The sequence below is a fragment of the Coregonus clupeaformis genome, chromosome 13, assembly GCF_020615455.1.
Source record: "Coregonus clupeaformis isolate EN_2021a chromosome 13, ASM2061545v1, whole genome shotgun sequence".
Taxonomy (NCBI): Eukaryota; Metazoa; Chordata; class Actinopteri; order Salmoniformes; family Salmonidae; genus Coregonus; species Coregonus clupeaformis.
In genome coordinates, this window is record NC_059204.1 from 52,562,809 (window position 1) to 52,580,357 (window position 17,549).

The following is a 17,549-nucleotide window of genomic DNA, read 5'->3' on the forward strand; positions in this document are numbered from 1 at the left end:
CCCCGACATCCGCTTTAGGGAGAGGTAAATCGGTGGCCTATAGTGGTTGCAACTGAGATCAGCAGTGCGGGTGATTTTAGCGTCTATTGCTGGTTTAACGAGAGGTCAGCTGGTGATAATCTAGAGACAAGTGCTCATTGTCGATGGTTGCAGTTGTCCCTGTGTGTTATGGGGATGCAGTGTTTAGAACAGAATAATATAACATAATAAAAGTCAGAGGTTGACACAAAAACCAATATACAAAATACATGCAAGCCGTTTGCTTCTTTAGACAGAAACAAAGAGGGCTGTCTATTTAGTACTGACCTGACTGTATTTGGCCTGTATGCCCCAAGGGCGTCCCAGGAAGATGTAAACACTCCCCTGTCCTCTGTTCTCCAGTGGGGCTCCTACAGCCAGCTCCGGCACCCCGTCCCCGTTCAGGTCTGGACAGGCAGACAGAGACGTCCCAAACTGACCATGGACATTCCCCTGGACTCCACGCAGGGTGAGGGAGCAGTTGGGTGTCTAGAATTGAATCAAATCGAATTCAGGTAGGCATCCGCAAACTAAGGAAGTAGGAGGGGTGATCTATAACAGCAATCCAGTGATACGGCTTACATTTACATTTTAGTCATTTAGCAGACGCTCTTATCCAGAGCAACTTACAGTTAGTGAGTGCATACATTTTCATACTGGCCCCCCGTGGGAATCGAACCCACAACCCTGGCGTTGCAAACGCCATGCTCTACCATCTGAGCTACACGGGCTTACACAAGGAAAAAGTCCCAAATTGATTGAATTGGCAGCAGTAGGGTGGCTGAGGGGGTATAACGCAATTTGATACAGTTTCTCGAAGTCAAACTAACTATGACCAAAAAAATTGTGAAATGACTCATGATAATACAAATGACAAGGAACTGATATACAGTCAATTCGGAAATTATTCAGAGCCCTTGAATTTTTCCACATTTTGTTACGTTACAGCCTTATTCTAAAATGTATTAAATAGTTTTTCCCCTCATCAATCTACACACAATACCCCATAATGACAAAGCAAAAACAGGTTTTTAGAAATCTTTGCAAATGTATTACAAATAAAAAAACGGAAATATCACAATTCCATAAGTATTCAGACCCTTTACTCAGTACTTTGTTGAAGCACCTTTAGCAGCGATTACAGCATAGAGTCTTCTTGGGTATGACGCTACAAGCTTGGCACACCTGTATTTGAGGAGTGTCTCCCATTCTTCTCTGCAGATCCTCTCAAGCTCTGTCAGGTTGGATGGGGAGCATTGCTGCACAGCTATTTTCAGGTCTGTCCAGAGATGTTAGATCGGGTTCAAGTCTAGCTGGGCCACTCAAGGACATTCAGAGACTTGTCTCGAAGCCAGTCCTGTGTTGTCTTGGCTGTGTGCTTAGGGTATTTGTCCTGTTGGAAGGTGAACCTTCGCCCCAGTCTGAGGTCCTGAGCAGGTTTTCATCAATGATCTCTCTGTACTTTGCTCCGTTCATCTTTCTCTTGATCCTGACTAGTCTCCTAGTCCCTGCCGCTGAAAAACATCCCCACCGCATGATGCTGCCACCACCATGCTTCACCTTAGGGATGGTGCCAGGTTTCCTCCAGACGTGACACTTGGCATTCAGGCCAAAGAGTTTAAACTCAGTTTCATCAGACCAGAGAATCTTGTTTCTCATGGTCTGAGACTCCTTTAGGTGCCTTTTGGCAAACTCCAAGCGGGCTGTCATGTGCCTTTTACTGAGGAGTGGCTTCCGTCTGGCCACTCTACCATAAAGGCCTGATTGGCGGAGTGCTGCAGAGATGGTTGTCCTTCTGGAAGGTTCTCTCATCTCAACAGAAGAACTCTGGAGCTCTGTCAGAGTGACCATCGGGTTCTTGATCACCTTCCTGACCAAGGCCCTTCTCCCCCGATTGCTCAGTTTGGCCGGGTGGCCAGCTCTAGGAAGAATGTTGGTGGTTCCAAACTTCTTCCATTTAACAATGATGGAGGCCACTGTGTTCTTGGGGACCTTCAATGCTGCAGAAATGTTTTGGTAACCTTCCCCAGATCTGTCTCTGAGCTCTACGGACAATTCCTTCAACCTCATGGCTTGGTTTTTGCTCTGACATGCACTGTCAACTGTGGGACCTTATATAGACAGGTGTGTGCCTTTCCAAATCATGTCCAATCAATTGAATTTACCACAGGTAGACTCCAATCAAGTTGTAGAAACATCTCAAGGATGATCAATGGAAACAGGATGCACCAGAACTCAATTTCGAGTCTCATAGCAAAGGGTCTGAATACTTATGTAAATAAGGTATTTCTGTTTTTTTTATTTATATTTACAACTATTTTTCTTTTTTTTAATCACTTTGTCATTATGGGATATTGTGTGTATAATTTTATCAATTTTAGTGTAAGGCTGTAACCTAACAAAATGGGGGGAAAAGGGAAGGTGTCTGAATACTTTCCGAATGCACTGTATCTTCAAGGATTTCATTATGTGTGCATGAAGCAACAATCACACACGTGTCGTGCACACGCACGCACGCTCACACACACACACACACACAGGAAGCAGTTATAGTAACGGCAGTGTGCAATTGTGGCATGTGGTCTGTGTCAGTGTGCAATGTGTGTCTGACATCCTGTACTGTAAGTGTTTGAGTGTTAGTAAGCTGTATATTAACACAGCAGTATTGGTTGGAGTCATTCAGACGAGAAAGTAGTCAACTTGAATCGTAACTCCATTCATGAATTGATCATGCACAATGAATCTACTACTGAATTGGTTGGTTTACTATGATATTGACCAAACCATAGACATGCAATACTGTGTTCTATTTAATTCCGTATTTCGTGTATGTATGGGGTGTTATGTAGCCAATCTTACTCCAGTCTCCAGGGTACAGACATGGACCTCTCCCCCAACATCCTGGGCGTGATACCAAGGAGCCCCAACCAGTAGCAGCCCAGCACGGCCCTCCCCTGGCCCAGCATGGCTCTCTAACACACACAGCTCTGCCCCGAAGTAGGAACCAAACTAGGGAGAGGGAAGGGAGAAAACAGAGAGGGAGAGAAAGAGGGAAACATTGGAGGGAAACATTATCAGGTAAAGAGCAACATGGTAATGCCGACTTTACATTCTGGTTGCCGTCTGATTGTATTCTGATTGCCCCATTGGCTCTGGTCTTTCTCTCACCTGAGATCCGGGTATCCTGTGGGTGACAGTCCACTCCTGATGGAGAGGGTCCCTCTGGAAGACCAGGACCAGCCCAGTGTGGTTGAACCTGGGAGCTCCAGCAAAATATATACTGCCATTCACTGTCTCTGCCACTGCCACTGAGTAACCTGCACAGACAGCATTTGAGTTCAAGTTCAATACGTATATTTGCCATTTGCAGGTATTAAAAGTAATACATACAGTGCCTTCGGAAAGTATTCAGACCCCTTGACTTTTTCCACATTTTGTCACGTTACAGCCTTATTCTAAAATTGATTAAATATAATTTTTTCCTCAGCAATTTACACACAATACCTCATAATGACAAAGCGAAAACAGGTTTTTAGAAATGTTTGCACATTTATAAAACAATTAAAACAGAAATACCTTATTTACATAAGTATTCATAACCTTTGCTATGAGACTCGAAATTGAGCTCAGGTGCATCCTGTTTCCATTGATCATCCTTGAGATGTTTCTACAACTTGGATCCACCTGTGGTAAATTCAATTGAATGGACATGATTTGGAAAGGCACACACCTGTCTATATAAGGTCCCACAACGGAAGCCACTCCTCAGTAAAAGGCACATGACAGCCCGCTTGGAGTTTGCCAAAAGTCACCTAAAGACTCTCAGACCATGAGAAACAAGATTCTCTGGTCTGATGAAACCAAGATTGAACTCTTTGGCCTGAATGGCAAGCGTCACGTTTGGAGGAAACCTGGCACCATCCCTACGGTGAAGCATGGTGGTGGCAGCATCATGCTGTGGGGATGTTTTTCAGCGGCAGGGACTGCCGAGGGAAAGAAGAACGGAGCAAAGTACAGAGAGATCCTTGATGAAAACCTGCTCCAAAGCGCTCAGGACCTCAGACTGGGGCGAAGGTTCACCTTCCAACAGGACAACGACCCTAAGCACACAGCCAAGACAACGCATTAGTGGCTTCGGGACAAGTCTCTGAATGTCCTTGAGTGGCCCAGCCAGAGCCCGGACTTTAACCTGATCGAACATCTCTGGAGAGATCTGAAAATAGCTGTGCAGCAACGTTCCCCATCCAACCTGACAGAGCTTGAGAGGATCTGCAGAGAGGATTGGGAGAAACTCCCCAAATACAGGTGTGCCAAGCTTGCAGCGTCATACCCAAGAAGACTCAAGGCTGTAATCGCTGCCAAAGGCATTTCAACAAAGTTCTGTGTAAAGGGTCTGAATACTTACAGTATGTAATTGTGATATTTCTATTTTTTTTTTTTTTCTAATAAATATGCAAACATTTCTAAAACCTGTTTTTGCTTCGTCATTATGGGTTATTGTGTGTAGATTGTTGAGGGAATAAAACGATTTAATCAATTTTAGAATAAGGCTGTAACGTAAGAAAATGTGGAAAAAGTCAAGGGGTCTGAATACTTTCCGAATGCAGTGTACATTGTCATTATTTGTTGGAGCTCTCTCACATAGGACAGTACATACACATAGAGAGTAAATGATCATAAAAATAACATCAATCATAAAAGAAAAACAGTTCAGTCATATGTGCTAAAAGTATAATGAAAACAGCTCAGGTTGCTTGGTTTAACAGGTGGATTGCACTGGGACATAAGCTGTTCTTGAAACTGGTTATGGAGGTTTTGATGCTCTTGTACCTCCGCCCAGATGGTAACTGGGAGAACAGTGCGCTGGCGGGATGTCTGGGGTCCCGTATTGTCTTTTTGGCCCTAGTGAGGGATCTGTCTGTGTAGATGGCATCGATAGAGGGGAGGGTAGTTGATTATCTCTGCAGTGCGCACTACCCTCTGAAGCCTTTTTTGGTCTTGTGCGTTGGTGTTACCATACCACACGGTGATGGATCCGGCTAGGATGCGCTTTACTGTGTAACGGTAAAAGTTGACTAGAATGCTTGCACTCATGCCAAACTTCGCCTTAGGAAATGGAGATGTTGCTGTGCCTTGATCACAGCATTTGTGTTGGCTAACCATGTCAGATTGGACGAGATGGTTAAAACAGTCCACCAGCTCCATGTCAGTGCCATTAATGCTCATAGCAATATGATTTCCCCCATGCTTCCTGAAATCCACAATCATCGCCTTCGCTTTCTTTGCGTTTAGCTCAAGGTTGTTTTCACTTCAACACGCTGTTAGACACTTCTTGTCTATATGCTGTCTTGTCAATGTTAGTGATGAGCCCTGTGATGGTAGTATTATCTGCAAACTTTATGATCTGATTGCTGTCCCTTTGGGCAACACAATCAGAGGTGAGTAAAGAGTACATCAGAGTACAGTAGAGCACCGTGCACACGCATCTGTAAAAAGTTACAATAGGCACCACATAAACAGGCTATCATTCTATAATCTCCACAAACCACCCAGAACCAACGCTGAACAAAACATGATACAGAAATATTGCCTATAGTGGTATACATTACAGTTTCATGATTACAAATGTCTCTGGACCACACCAACACAAAATAGAGATGGGATATGAGCAATAGTCTTGAGTGGTGATACAGTAGTAGGTTCTCTATCTGATGGCAGTTTCTAGAAATATATATCTGTATAATAAGTTGTTGACATGTTATATTTGTAGTGAATGCTACTACATGTTTCCTCACCACATTGTTCTCCTCCTTCTCCTTACACTGCTATTTTGCTCAGTAGTGGTAAGAGATTGTATACATACATAGTTCTGTAGGCATAGTTCTGCATGTATTTTTTACATTACATTTGACATTTTAGTCATTTAGCAGACGCTCTTATCCAGAGCGACTTACAGGAGCAATTAGGGTTAAGTGCCTTGCTCAAGGGCACATCGACAGATTTTTCACCTAGTCGGCTCGGGGATTAGAACCAGCGACCTTTCGGTTACTGGCACAACGCTCTTAACCACTAAGATACCTGCCACCCATATTTGACAATAAAGGCATACACTCCTCTCACGATTATCTGTTGTCTAAGTGCCGGCATTAGTTCACATTATTTAGACTTTATAATTGGCGATATTATACTGTAATTGGTGATGTCTTTTGTAAAAGCTTGAGTAGTTTATTTCCCATAGTCCTTCATTCTCACCCAGATAGGAGTCCTGCATTTCTGTCTCCAGTGCAGAGGCATTGATGAACGTGGCATTCATCCCTCTGGCTGCCTCCACAATGCCCCCGGACCACGAGTACGACCCTACTGCCCCAAACAGAGAGACATCCTTCACAGGAGAGAGACAAGTACTTAATGTGTTACTTTCCTTGATGGCGTTACTTTACTTAATTTTACTTAACCATACTTTACTTTTAAACTCTAATATGACGTAACGTGATGGAAATATTTCATGGGAATAAGTATAAATGCTCTTCTAAGCAAGAACTGTCCAGACCATGCTGAAAGGGGAAGCATTACATTGCTTCAACATGACATTAACATTGAACGGATATTCTGTAATAACCACTAACAATAATATTTGCCTTTAGCAGACACTTTCTAGACAGAGAGCAGTCACTAACCCCAGAGAGAGTGGTACTAAAGCCTCCCTGGGACAGTTCCTGTTCAAAAGAACTGGAGTTGGTCGAGTTAGTTCCTGAACAGAGAACATGCAAGAGAAAGAGAATAAATCAACAAACCAATGTGCCAGTTTCCTAGACACAAAGCATTTTCCAATTGTGATTATCTTCTGTTCTATTTCCACTGTTAGAATTCACATATTACACAAACTTCCAAATTAGGTGTACATGCAAAAGGTACACATTCCTTATCCAGTGTGTAAATTAAGATATAGTAAATACTGTAGTTATCATTTTAACGGATGGGTTGTGTTTTTTAAATACAAATCCTTGTTGTACCTTCAATTGCAAAGATCTTCTCCCTAAGCTCCTTCTGAATGGATTTCAGAGCATCAAAACTGTTTGTCTCAAATACAAAGTTCGGGGAAGACGCAATCTGCTCAAGCTCTAGTCTAGAGAACTGCTTCCCAACCTGGGAGGGGGAGGGAGGGAGGGAGAAAGAGAGAGAGCAAAAAAGAGAAAGATTGCACTTCATTTTAAGACCAGTCTGACACTTAACAGCCATATCATCTTACTAGAAGTGCCAGAGCCAAATCCTAGAATACAGAGAGATCCGAGGAATACCACGGCTTCGTCCGAAATGGCACCGTATCCGCTACACAGTGCACTACTTTTGACCGTATGGGCCCTAGTCAAAAGTAGTGCACTATATAGGGAATAGGGTGACATTTTGTACGCAGCTCACATGTAAAAAATTAATGAAATCACCCCAATGGCAAATCTGGTGACGGCCATCATCTCGGCCAATGGTATGACAGAGTTAAAGGTCTCTTTGGGGTCGTTAGATTTGCCGTCTGTTATCACAACCAACAGCTTCCTGGAACGTTTCCTCATCCCCTGTTCTTCTGTCATCATCTCTTCTCTGAGGACAGGGACAGTACAGCACAGTGTAGAGACAGTGTAGAGGATGGAGGGGAGTGAGACAGGTACTTTCAGAGTAATTATATAACAAATATAAAGGGTATGCCACAAAGGGGGCCAGTTAGACATTACTCTGCTTTTGTGCTGGTAGTGTCTCCCTGTTGCAACTTGTAATGAACCGGATTGATTATTGATTGACTTTACCAACAACTGCTCTCCCTTTTGGTAGGCTGTCGTTGTAAATAAGAATGTGTTCTTAATTTACTTGCCTAGTTAAATTAAGGTTAAATCAAAAATAATGGGATACTACAGTTTTTTTAAATCGTTTATATGAGTCCTTTTTTCACTAACACTATGCATTTACCAAATAGATAAACCGCTGACTCACAGAACATAGCGGATGGCTGACGGGGTGTATGTCGCCTCCTGGAAATGGTCCACGGATCCCATCAGGTTGTCAGGGTTAGGGTCAGACACAAAGTCCACAAAGTGGAAGACAGCACGGGTGTCTGTGGAATACTGAGCCACTGCCACCTGGGAGGAGTGGACATACAATTATGGCTCCCATTGAGACTAGGGTTGCAAAATTCTGGTAACTTTCAATAAATTCCCTGGTTTTCCCAAATTTCGGTTGGAGGATTCCCGGAATCAGGAGGGAATAAGAAGGAAACCCGGAACCCTCCAACCAGGATTTCTTGAAACCAGGGAATTTATTGAAAGTTCCCGGAATTTTGCAACCCTAATTGAGACCAATGTCCAAAGAGTTCATACTAGCATACTATTTAGAACGAAACTAGTATATTGAGCATGCATTCTACTATAAATGGCCATGCTAGTGTGGATATTGGAACAGAGTCAATAAGAAAGAAGGTGGTATAATCAATAGTTATGCGTGATAGAACAGATAAAGATGGGCACAGAGAAGAACCATACACCCACCTGTGCACGGGGGGCAGTGAACATCCGAATAATGTTTTTGATGAAGTCGATCATGGTGACAAAGTCTCTGGTTATGATACTCTGAGATCCGTCAAACAGAATCACTGCATCCAAGCCAAACTCACGGCACTCTGTAGCACAGAACACAACAGATTGATTGATTGATTGATCGGTTGGTTGACTGGATTTATATAGCGCTTTCACAGAAAGAGATCTGTAAGACTACAACATCTTGTCCCGTGTAATGCAAACATGCTCGATCATTGAATCATTTGAATACAGACCACATCCTCCTCTACACTGTGTGCACAATTATTAGGCAAGTAAGTATTTTGACCATATCATAATTATTATGCATATTTCCCAACTCCAAGCTGTATAAACTGGAATGCTTATTGGATTTAAGCATATCAGGTGATGTGTATTTGTGTAATGAGGGAGGGAGGGTGTGGCCTAAGGAGATCAACACACTATCTCAAGGTGTGTATAATTATTAGGCAGCTTCTTTTCCTCAGGCAAAATGGGCCAAAAAAGAGATTTAACAGACTCTGAAAAGTCAACTTTTGTAAAAAGTATTTCAGAGGGATGCAGCGCTCTTGAAATTGCTAAGATATTGGGGCGTGATCACAGAACCATCAAACGTTTTGTTGCAAATAGTCAACAGGGTTGCAAGAACCGTGTTGAGAAAAAAAGACGCAAATTAACTGCCAAAGATTTGAGAAGAATCAAACGTGAAGCTACCAGGAACCCATTATCCTCCAGTGCTGTCATATTCCAGAATTGCAACCTACCTGGAGTGCCCAGAAGTACAAGGTGTTCAGTGCTCAGAGACATGGCCAAGGTAAGGAAGGCTGAAACCCGACCACCACTGAACAAGAAACATAAGTTGAAACGTCAAGACTGGGCCAAGAAATATCTGAAGACAGATTTTTCAAAGGTTTTATGGACTGATGAGATGAGTGACTCTTGACGGACCAGATGGATGGGCCCGTGGCTGGATCAGTAACGGGCACGGAGCTCCACTTCGACTCAGACGCCAGCAAGGTGGAGGTGGGGTACTGGTATGGGCTGGTATTATTAAAGATGAGCTAGTTGGACCTTTTCGGGTTGAAGATGGACTCAAATTCAACTCCCAAACCTACTGCCAGTTTTTAGAAGACACTTTCTTCAAGCAGTGGTACAGGAAAAAATCTGCATCTTTCAAGAAGACCATGATTTTTATGCAGGACAATGCTCCATCGCATGCATCGAAGTACTCCACTGCGTGGCTAGCCAGTAAAGGCCTTAAAGATTAAAGAATAATGACATGGTCCCCTTCCTCACCTGACCTAAACCCTATTGAGAACTTATGGTCCCTTCTTAAACGGTCGATTTACGGTGAAGGAAAACAGTACACCTCTCTGACCAGTGTCTGGGAGGCTGTGGTTGCTGCTGCACAAAAAGTTGATTGTCAACAGATCAAGAAACTGACAGACTCCATGGATGGAAGGCTTATGACTGTTATTGAAAAGAAGGGTGGCTATATTGGTCACTGTCAGAAATGTTTATTTGTACATTTTGAGTTGTTTGTTTATTATTCTCACTTTAACAGATGAAAATAAACAAGTGAGAACTTGTAAACAAGGGAACGTTTCGTTTTTCAATTAGTTCCATAATAATTCTGCACACTAATAGTTGCCCAATAATTGTGCACACATAGAAATTCAAAACTCTCACTATTACTTTCTTAAATATTCAGGTTTGAGGTTTATTAACATTTTGGATTGACCGAGAGCACTGTAGTTGTTCAATAATAACATACAACTTGCCTAATAATTGTGCACACAGTGGAAAACAAATAGTATCACCTTGAAAGGCAGGCTTCAGTGTTTGTGAGACCGTAAGCTGTGGCCCAAGCTCAACACAAAGTCCTTGGAGGTAGTTTAGAGTATCACAGCCATGGATCCAACGTGGTCCACACACCTAGCACAGACAGAGAGAGAGAGAGAGAGAGAGGACTTTACAACAATGCCATCTCAGGAATGGCTGAGCCCAAACACAGAATGCATAGAGATCAGTGGAAGCAACCACATGGCGAATCAGGTGAGAGAATTAGCATTACTAAATTCATGTGTCAGGTCATAGGTCATAGCTCACAATGTATCTGAGTCCAGTCATACTGTGGGTCACAATGTATTTATGATAAATGGCACAAGAGGGTAAGCACGTATCACAGGATGTTTGTGAGGAGCAGCTAGTTCCTGATTATAATTGCAGAGGGGAAGGGAAACTGACAGGGCAAGTTTTCAAGCCCAGATTCAAAAGGTTAGTAAATGAAATAGTACTCTGACCTAAACAGTGAGTCAAGGGTGAGCAACTCACCGTAGCTCTGTCAGCATTACAAGCTAGGGACAATCCTAATGAAACTCCTGGCTCCACTAAAATAAAACAAAATAAGTGAATATGGATGGATTTAATATACAATTATACAAATATATAAAAATCTTGAATCCAAAAAAAAATTTACACCGATTTGTCAATACAAGTCTACTAAAAGCTGAACCTCAGCTTGACATAAGCACATGAGGTAACTGAAACTTTCCCACAAAGCATTAGACAAAATGACAACACACAACACAGAATGACAACACACACACTCTCACAAGATGTGAGACTAACCAGTGAAGCAATAACACTTTCACAAAATCCTAACAGTTTTGTGTGAAAAGAGGAAATGTATACAGGACTTGAGAATTATTATAACTGAACACAACAGTGTGTGAGCAAGAGAATGGGAGAACTCTGATTCTTGGGGCCCACACAAACTGGTAATAGTGAGCATGCATCTTACCTTGTACAGGTAAAGCTTTACAAGTGGCACTGTCATAAGAACATCTGTAAACCACTCCTGTCCCATTGTCTTGAAGAGGAGCTGTGACCAACACACTACAGAGAGAAAAGGGGATGGAGAGAATAAAGGAGAAAGACAGAAGGGATGGAGAGAATAGAGGAGAGAGCCAGGTGGAAAGAGACAGTAGAGGAGAGAGATGGAGAGAGGAAAAAAACGTGATTGGTCAAACAATATATATATATATTTGTATTTAAAATGGGTTACGTTTTAAATGTTCGTTATGTGTAAAATGTCCTGTTTAAAAAATATATTGTTCAAAACAAGCTGTTCAGTGACTGCCAGCAGCAGCAGCCCCGCCTCCGTGTGAGCATAGGCCATGCTAACATTGCTTGGATTGTTTTGCAATGAGGGTGAACTGCCCCAATGAAATAGCAGGATTATAGAGCATAAATTATAACAGCACAAAGTAAATGTGCGTCCATTCAGTCAGAACTTCTGGGTCTGCTGAGCAATACACTATCTAGAACCTTCTCATCGCGTATCTGGTAGGACAAAACAGCATGGCAAATTTTGTTTCCACCCATTTTGTTAGTCAGGTTCTACTGTAGGTGACAGGGAGACATTTTGTGTGGACTAAACAGCATAAAACCAGGTGTACAGTGGGGAAAAAAAGTATTTAGTCAGCCACCAATTGTGCAAGTTCTCCCACTTAAAAAGATGAGAGAGGCCTGTAATTTTCATCATAGGTACACGTCAACTATGAAAGACAAAATGAGGAAAAAAATCCAGAAAATCACATTGTAGGATTTTTTATGAATTTATTTGCAAATTATGGTGGAAAATAAGTATTTGGTCAATAACAAAAGTTTCTCAATACTTTGTTATATACCCTTTGTTGGCAATGACACAGGTCAAACGTTTTCTGTAAGTCTTCACAAGGTTTTCACACACTGTTGCTGGTATTTTGGCCCATTCCTCCATGCAGATCTCCTCTAGAGCAGTGATGTTTTGGGGCTGTCACTGGGCAACACGGACTTTCAACTCCCTCCAAAGATTTTCTATGGGGTTGAGATCTGGAGACTGGCTAGGCCACTCCAGGACCTTGAAATGCTTCTTACGAAGCCACTCCTTCGTTGCCCGGGCGGTGTGTTTGGGATCATTGTCATGCTGAAAGACCCAGCCACGTTTCATCTTCAATGCCCTTGCTGATGGGAGGAGGTTTTCACTCAAAAACTCACGATACATGGCCCCATTCATTCTTTCCTTTACACGGATCAGTCGTCCTGGTCCCTTTGCAGCCCCAAAGCATGATGTTTCCACCCCCATGCTTCACAGTAGGTATGGTGTTCTTTGGATGCAACTCAGCATTCTTTGTCCTCCAAACACGACGAGTTGAGTTTTTACCAAAAAGTTCTATTTTGGTTTCATCTGACCATATGACATTCTCCCAATCCTTTTCTGGATCATCCAAATGCACTCTAGCAAACTTCAGACGGGCCTGGACATGTACTGGCTTAAGCAGGGGGACACGTCTGGCACTGCAGGATTTGAGTCCCTGGCGGCGTAGTGTGTTACTGATGGTAGGCTTTGTTACTTTGGTCCCAGCTCTCTGCAGGTCATTCACTAGGTCCCCCGTGTGGTTCTGGGATTTTTGCTCACCGTTCTTGTGATCTTTTTGACCCCACGGGGTGAGATCTTGCGTGGAGCCCCAGATCGAGGGAGATTATCAGTGGTCTTGTATGTCTTCCATTTCCTAATAATTGCTCCCACAGTTGATTTCTTCAAACCAAGCTGCTTACCTATTGCATATTCAGTCTTCCCAGCCTGGTGCAGGTCTAAAATTTTGTTTCTGGTGTCCTTTGACAGCTCTTTGGTCTTGGCCATAGTGGAGTTTGGAGTGTGACTGTTTGAGGTTGTGGACAGGTGTCTTTTATACTGATAACAAGTTCAAACAGGTGCCATTAATACAGGTAACGAGTGGAGGACAGAGGAGCCTCTTAAAGAAGAAGTTACAGGTCTGTGAGAGCCAGAAATCTTGCTTGTTTGTAGGTGACCAAATACTTATTTTCTACCATCATTTGCAAATAAATTCATTAAAAATCCTACAATGTGATTTTCTGGAGAAAAAAATATTTGTCTGTCATAGTTGACGTGTACCTATGATGAAAATTACAGGCCTCTCTCATCTTTTTAAGTGGGAGAACTTGCACAATTGGTGGCTGACTAAATACTTTTTTTCCCCACTGTATGCTGTCGTTCAAATGCACAGATCGCTTTATTTATCTTCTCAAAGAAACTACAGGTAGTTTGAAAACTTGGCATCATATTTCTGTCATGCTGCTTTGTTGACAACCCCAACCACCTCAAGCCCTGGGTATTCAGCCAATCAGCGGCCACTACTGGTATCAATAAAGTAACATCGGATCAAATCATTAGAGGACAGTGATGAAATACTGATAAAATACAGTTTGTTGTCGTTTTAGGCCTAGAATCAACCTGGACCGCGGAAGATAACGCGATTGACATTTAAAGGTAATTTCCGATTGAGCCCACATATGCAGCGTTTACAGTGAATGCGCTCTCCGTGAACACTGAAACATTGCCTTTAAAAGGTGCATGGCCGAAAAGGGGGATCTGATTGGTTGTTGACCGATGTAAAATTAGTTTTGTATTGGATATTCGGTTTTCTCTCGTTTATTGCTTGTTTAGCAACAAAACCGACACGTGCGCAACTATGGGGAAAAACAGATGGGGTTGGCTTAGATTGTTGACAATATGTAAGCTATATTTCGTCTCCGATGTTTATTGAAAACATAAATTCATTTGCACAATGAGTACTTGTTTCCTGTCAAATACATCCTTACAGTTGTTGGTTAGCTAGAATGTTTTTGCCATATTAGCATTGACATTAAATCAGTCAAAACACCTGAAAACAAGACACGGTATCAAGAACAAGATGAAACGAGCCACTTACGATTCCCCACAGTTTCTTCTCATTCTTGCTAGCAATCTGGCCATCCAGAATCACAATAACACGCTGACTTCTGCCCCATGGAAGCGCACACATCTTAGCTATTGAACCAAGCATGCCATGACTGTGAATATGGTATATTCTGAACGATGGATGGATGGAGAACAATCCACTGCATTTTATTGTTGAAATTTAGATTTTCTGTTTTGGTGGGGGCTTTCAATCTTCAATAGCTCTTACACAAAGCGTGCCAAGACTATGCAGTGAATTTCAACCACAGATTCAACCACAATGACCAGGGAGGTTTTCCAATGCCTCGCAAAGAAGGTCATCTATTTATAAAAATAAATAAAAAGTAGACATTGAATATCCCTTTGAGCATGGTGAAGTCATTAATTACACTTTGGATGGTGTATCAATACACCCAGTCACTACAAAGATACAGGTGTCCTTCTTAACTCAGTTGCCGGATAGGAAGGAAACCGCTCAGGGATTTCACCATGAGGCCAATGGTGACTTTAAAACAGTTACAGAGTTTAATGGCTGTGATAGGAGAAAACTGAGGATGGATCAACAGCGTTGTGATTACACCACAATACTAACCTAATTGACAGAGTGAAAAGACTGTACAGCCCGTACAGAATACAAATATTCCAAAACATGAATCCTGTTTGCAATAAGGCACTAAAGTAAAACTGCAAAAAATGTGGCAGAGAAATTTACTTTATGTCCTAAATACAACGTTTTATGTTTGGGGCAAATCCAACACAACACATCACTGAGAACCACTCTTCATATTTTCAAGCACGGTGAGGGCTATATCATGTTATGGGTGTGCTTGTCATCGGCAAGGACTAGGGAGATTTTAAGGATAATAAGAATCGGAATAGAGTTAAGCACGGGCAAAATCCTAGAAGAAAACCTGGTTCAGTCTGCTTTTCAACAGACAGTGGGAGACAAATTCACCTTTCAGCAGGACAATAACCTAAAACACAAGGTCAAATATACAATGGACTTGCTTACCAAGATGACATTGAATGTTCCTAAGTGGCCTATTTACAGTTTTGACTTAAATCGGCTTGAAAATCTATGTCAAGAATTGAAAATGGCTGTCGAGCAATGATCAATAACCAACTTGACAGAGCATTAAGAATTTTTAAAAGAATAATGTGCAAATATTGTACAATCCAGGTGTGCAAAGCTCTAAGAGACTTACTCTGAGAGACTCACAGCTGTAATCGCTGCCAAAGGTGAATCTAACATGTATTCTACAAACATGTTTTCACTTTTTCATTATGGGATATTGTGTGTAGATGGGTGAGGAAAAAAATTAATGTAATCCATTTTGAATTCAGGCTGTAACACAACACAATGTGGAATAAGTCAAGGGGCATGAATACTTTCTGAAGGCACTGTATATCCTTTTCATAGTCATGGCACGTTTTGTGTAAGAGCTATTGAAGATTGAAAGCAGTAAGATTTTTTTCTTCTAATAAAATAAAAAAAATTACGTGGATTTTTGTCAATCCTACCCTGGTTCAGAATATATCATTATCATAGTCATGGCACGATTTGTGTAAAAGCTATTGAAGATTGAAATCCTAAATCTTATTCTTATGTCTTGTTCTGTTTTTTCATAAAATATTGTTCTCCATCCACCCCTGATTCAGAATATACCATCTTCATAGTCATTGCATGCTTGGTTCAATAATTATTGATGAGAGAAAACCGAATATCCACCGAATATCCAATATATAACACATTTTACCTCGGGAGACTTGTCTAGCCCTTAATCATTGTCATGAGAGAAATATGCAGTATGAAAGTGTAAACCATTTTCTGTAGAACATTCCCACCAGTGAGAGAGTGTTATCACCGATGATATAACCATCAATTCCTCCTCTAGCCCCATCTTACTGGCAATGAGAGGTTATGACCTTTTCCCCAAAATAGATGAGTAACATATTGGACAGAGCACTGTTTAATAGCCTACATCTTCTCCTGGTGTCATACAACCACAGTGATATTATGATGATTAATATCCAATTGTGAGATCTGAACACAGTGGTTTAGCTGCTTAATGATTAGTAACTTGCCTGTTGTCTCCCTGCGTCGGTCCAAACTGACAGACGCGATAACCGAAATGGGAACCTGCTGCCTCCGAGTCCGAGACACTTAATGTTCTGGGATAGCGAACGTCGAAGCTAAACCCCACTGTCAATGGTGCGACTGCAACAACAACAAAAACGAACAAACAAATAATTTTAAATTGCATACATTTTCTTTTTACAAAAGTGGTCTACAGCAAGTCTGATAGTCAGTAGCTCAGGCAGGTCAGGTGAAACTCTTAACTATAACTCTACTATAAATGTATTCTACTAATACAATGTAGAATTGGCTGTATAACATTACATTTCAAAAGTCCCAGTAAACACCAAAACTGGATGTGTTTCAGTTGGTTGTCCATGTCGACTGAAGTCCGCGCTACAGTCCTCTCATAGTTGTGAATGCAGAGAAGAGCAGGACAGCACCAGCTCGAAGACTATTATGTGGTGCAACCTTTCATGATAATGAAGAAGTGATTCGGCCGGTAAATGCTCCTTCTTTTACAGGGACGTTCTAAAATGCTTACAACTCTGTCTGTGACCGCTACCTGGTGGGGAGAGCTGACTGGTGCAGGTAGGACTGGGGAGAGGACGGGTGAAAAATATCACAATATTGAACTTGAGTTTGCTCTATGGAGGGGGAGGGGTGCATAACTCATAGCTCCAGCTCTGGGTCTACTCTAAAGCACTTTATCATGTAAAAGGGGCTCTACAATGTGATTTGATGGATTGATCAATTGATCAATTGATTGGTTGGTAGGATGGTTTGTTAGTTGGTTGGTTGACTGATTGATTGAATGATTGATTGATTGATTGATTGATTGATTGATTGGTGGTCTATGTCAGTGGTGCACAGCTCCAGTCCTCAAGTGCCACAGTGTGATTTGACCTTTTGTGCGCTAGAGGGCGGTGTCTCCTTTGCTTGAAATAAATAGCTGACGCCAGTAATGTACTGCAGGACATCACTGCTTTCAGAAGTTTGTAGTATATTTGAATCTGTTATATTGTTGTTGTGATATGAAAATAAATGATGACCACTAAAGAGAGTTCACCAGAGAGTTCACTAGCTGTCTTAGTGTGAGAAAGACTAT

General features: G+C 41.9%; 1 protein-coding gene across 1 annotated transcript in view; it reads right to left on the reverse strand.

Moving 5' to 3' along the window:
* LOC121579729 (integrin alpha-X) overlaps positions 1-16,881 on the reverse strand; it is a 59,878-nt gene extending 42,997 nt beyond the window's left edge. Inside the window, exons 1-14 of the mRNA XM_041894569.2 lie at positions 16,766-16,881; positions 16,450-16,582; positions 11,383-11,477; positions 10,914-10,969; positions 10,400-10,514; positions 8,553-8,683; positions 8,002-8,147; positions 7,461-7,614; positions 7,032-7,164; positions 6,696-6,769; positions 6,271-6,400; positions 3,187-3,335; positions 2,878-3,027; positions 307-507 (exon numbers count right to left, since the gene is read on the reverse strand). Coding sequence (XP_041750503.1) covers positions 307-507; positions 2,878-3,027; positions 3,187-3,335; positions 6,271-6,400; positions 6,696-6,769; positions 7,032-7,164; positions 7,461-7,614; positions 8,002-8,147; positions 8,553-8,683; positions 10,400-10,514; positions 10,914-10,969; positions 11,383-11,477; positions 16,450-16,582; positions 16,766-16,820 — 1,722 coding nt within the window. The 5' untranslated portion in view covers positions 16,821-16,881. The remainder of the gene's footprint in view (positions 1-306; positions 508-2,877; positions 3,028-3,186; positions 3,336-6,270; positions 6,401-6,695; positions 6,770-7,031; positions 7,165-7,460; positions 7,615-8,001; positions 8,148-8,552; positions 8,684-10,399; positions 10,515-10,913; positions 10,970-11,382; positions 11,478-16,449; positions 16,583-16,765) is intronic.
* Positions 16,882-17,549: the final 668 nt, after the last annotated feature.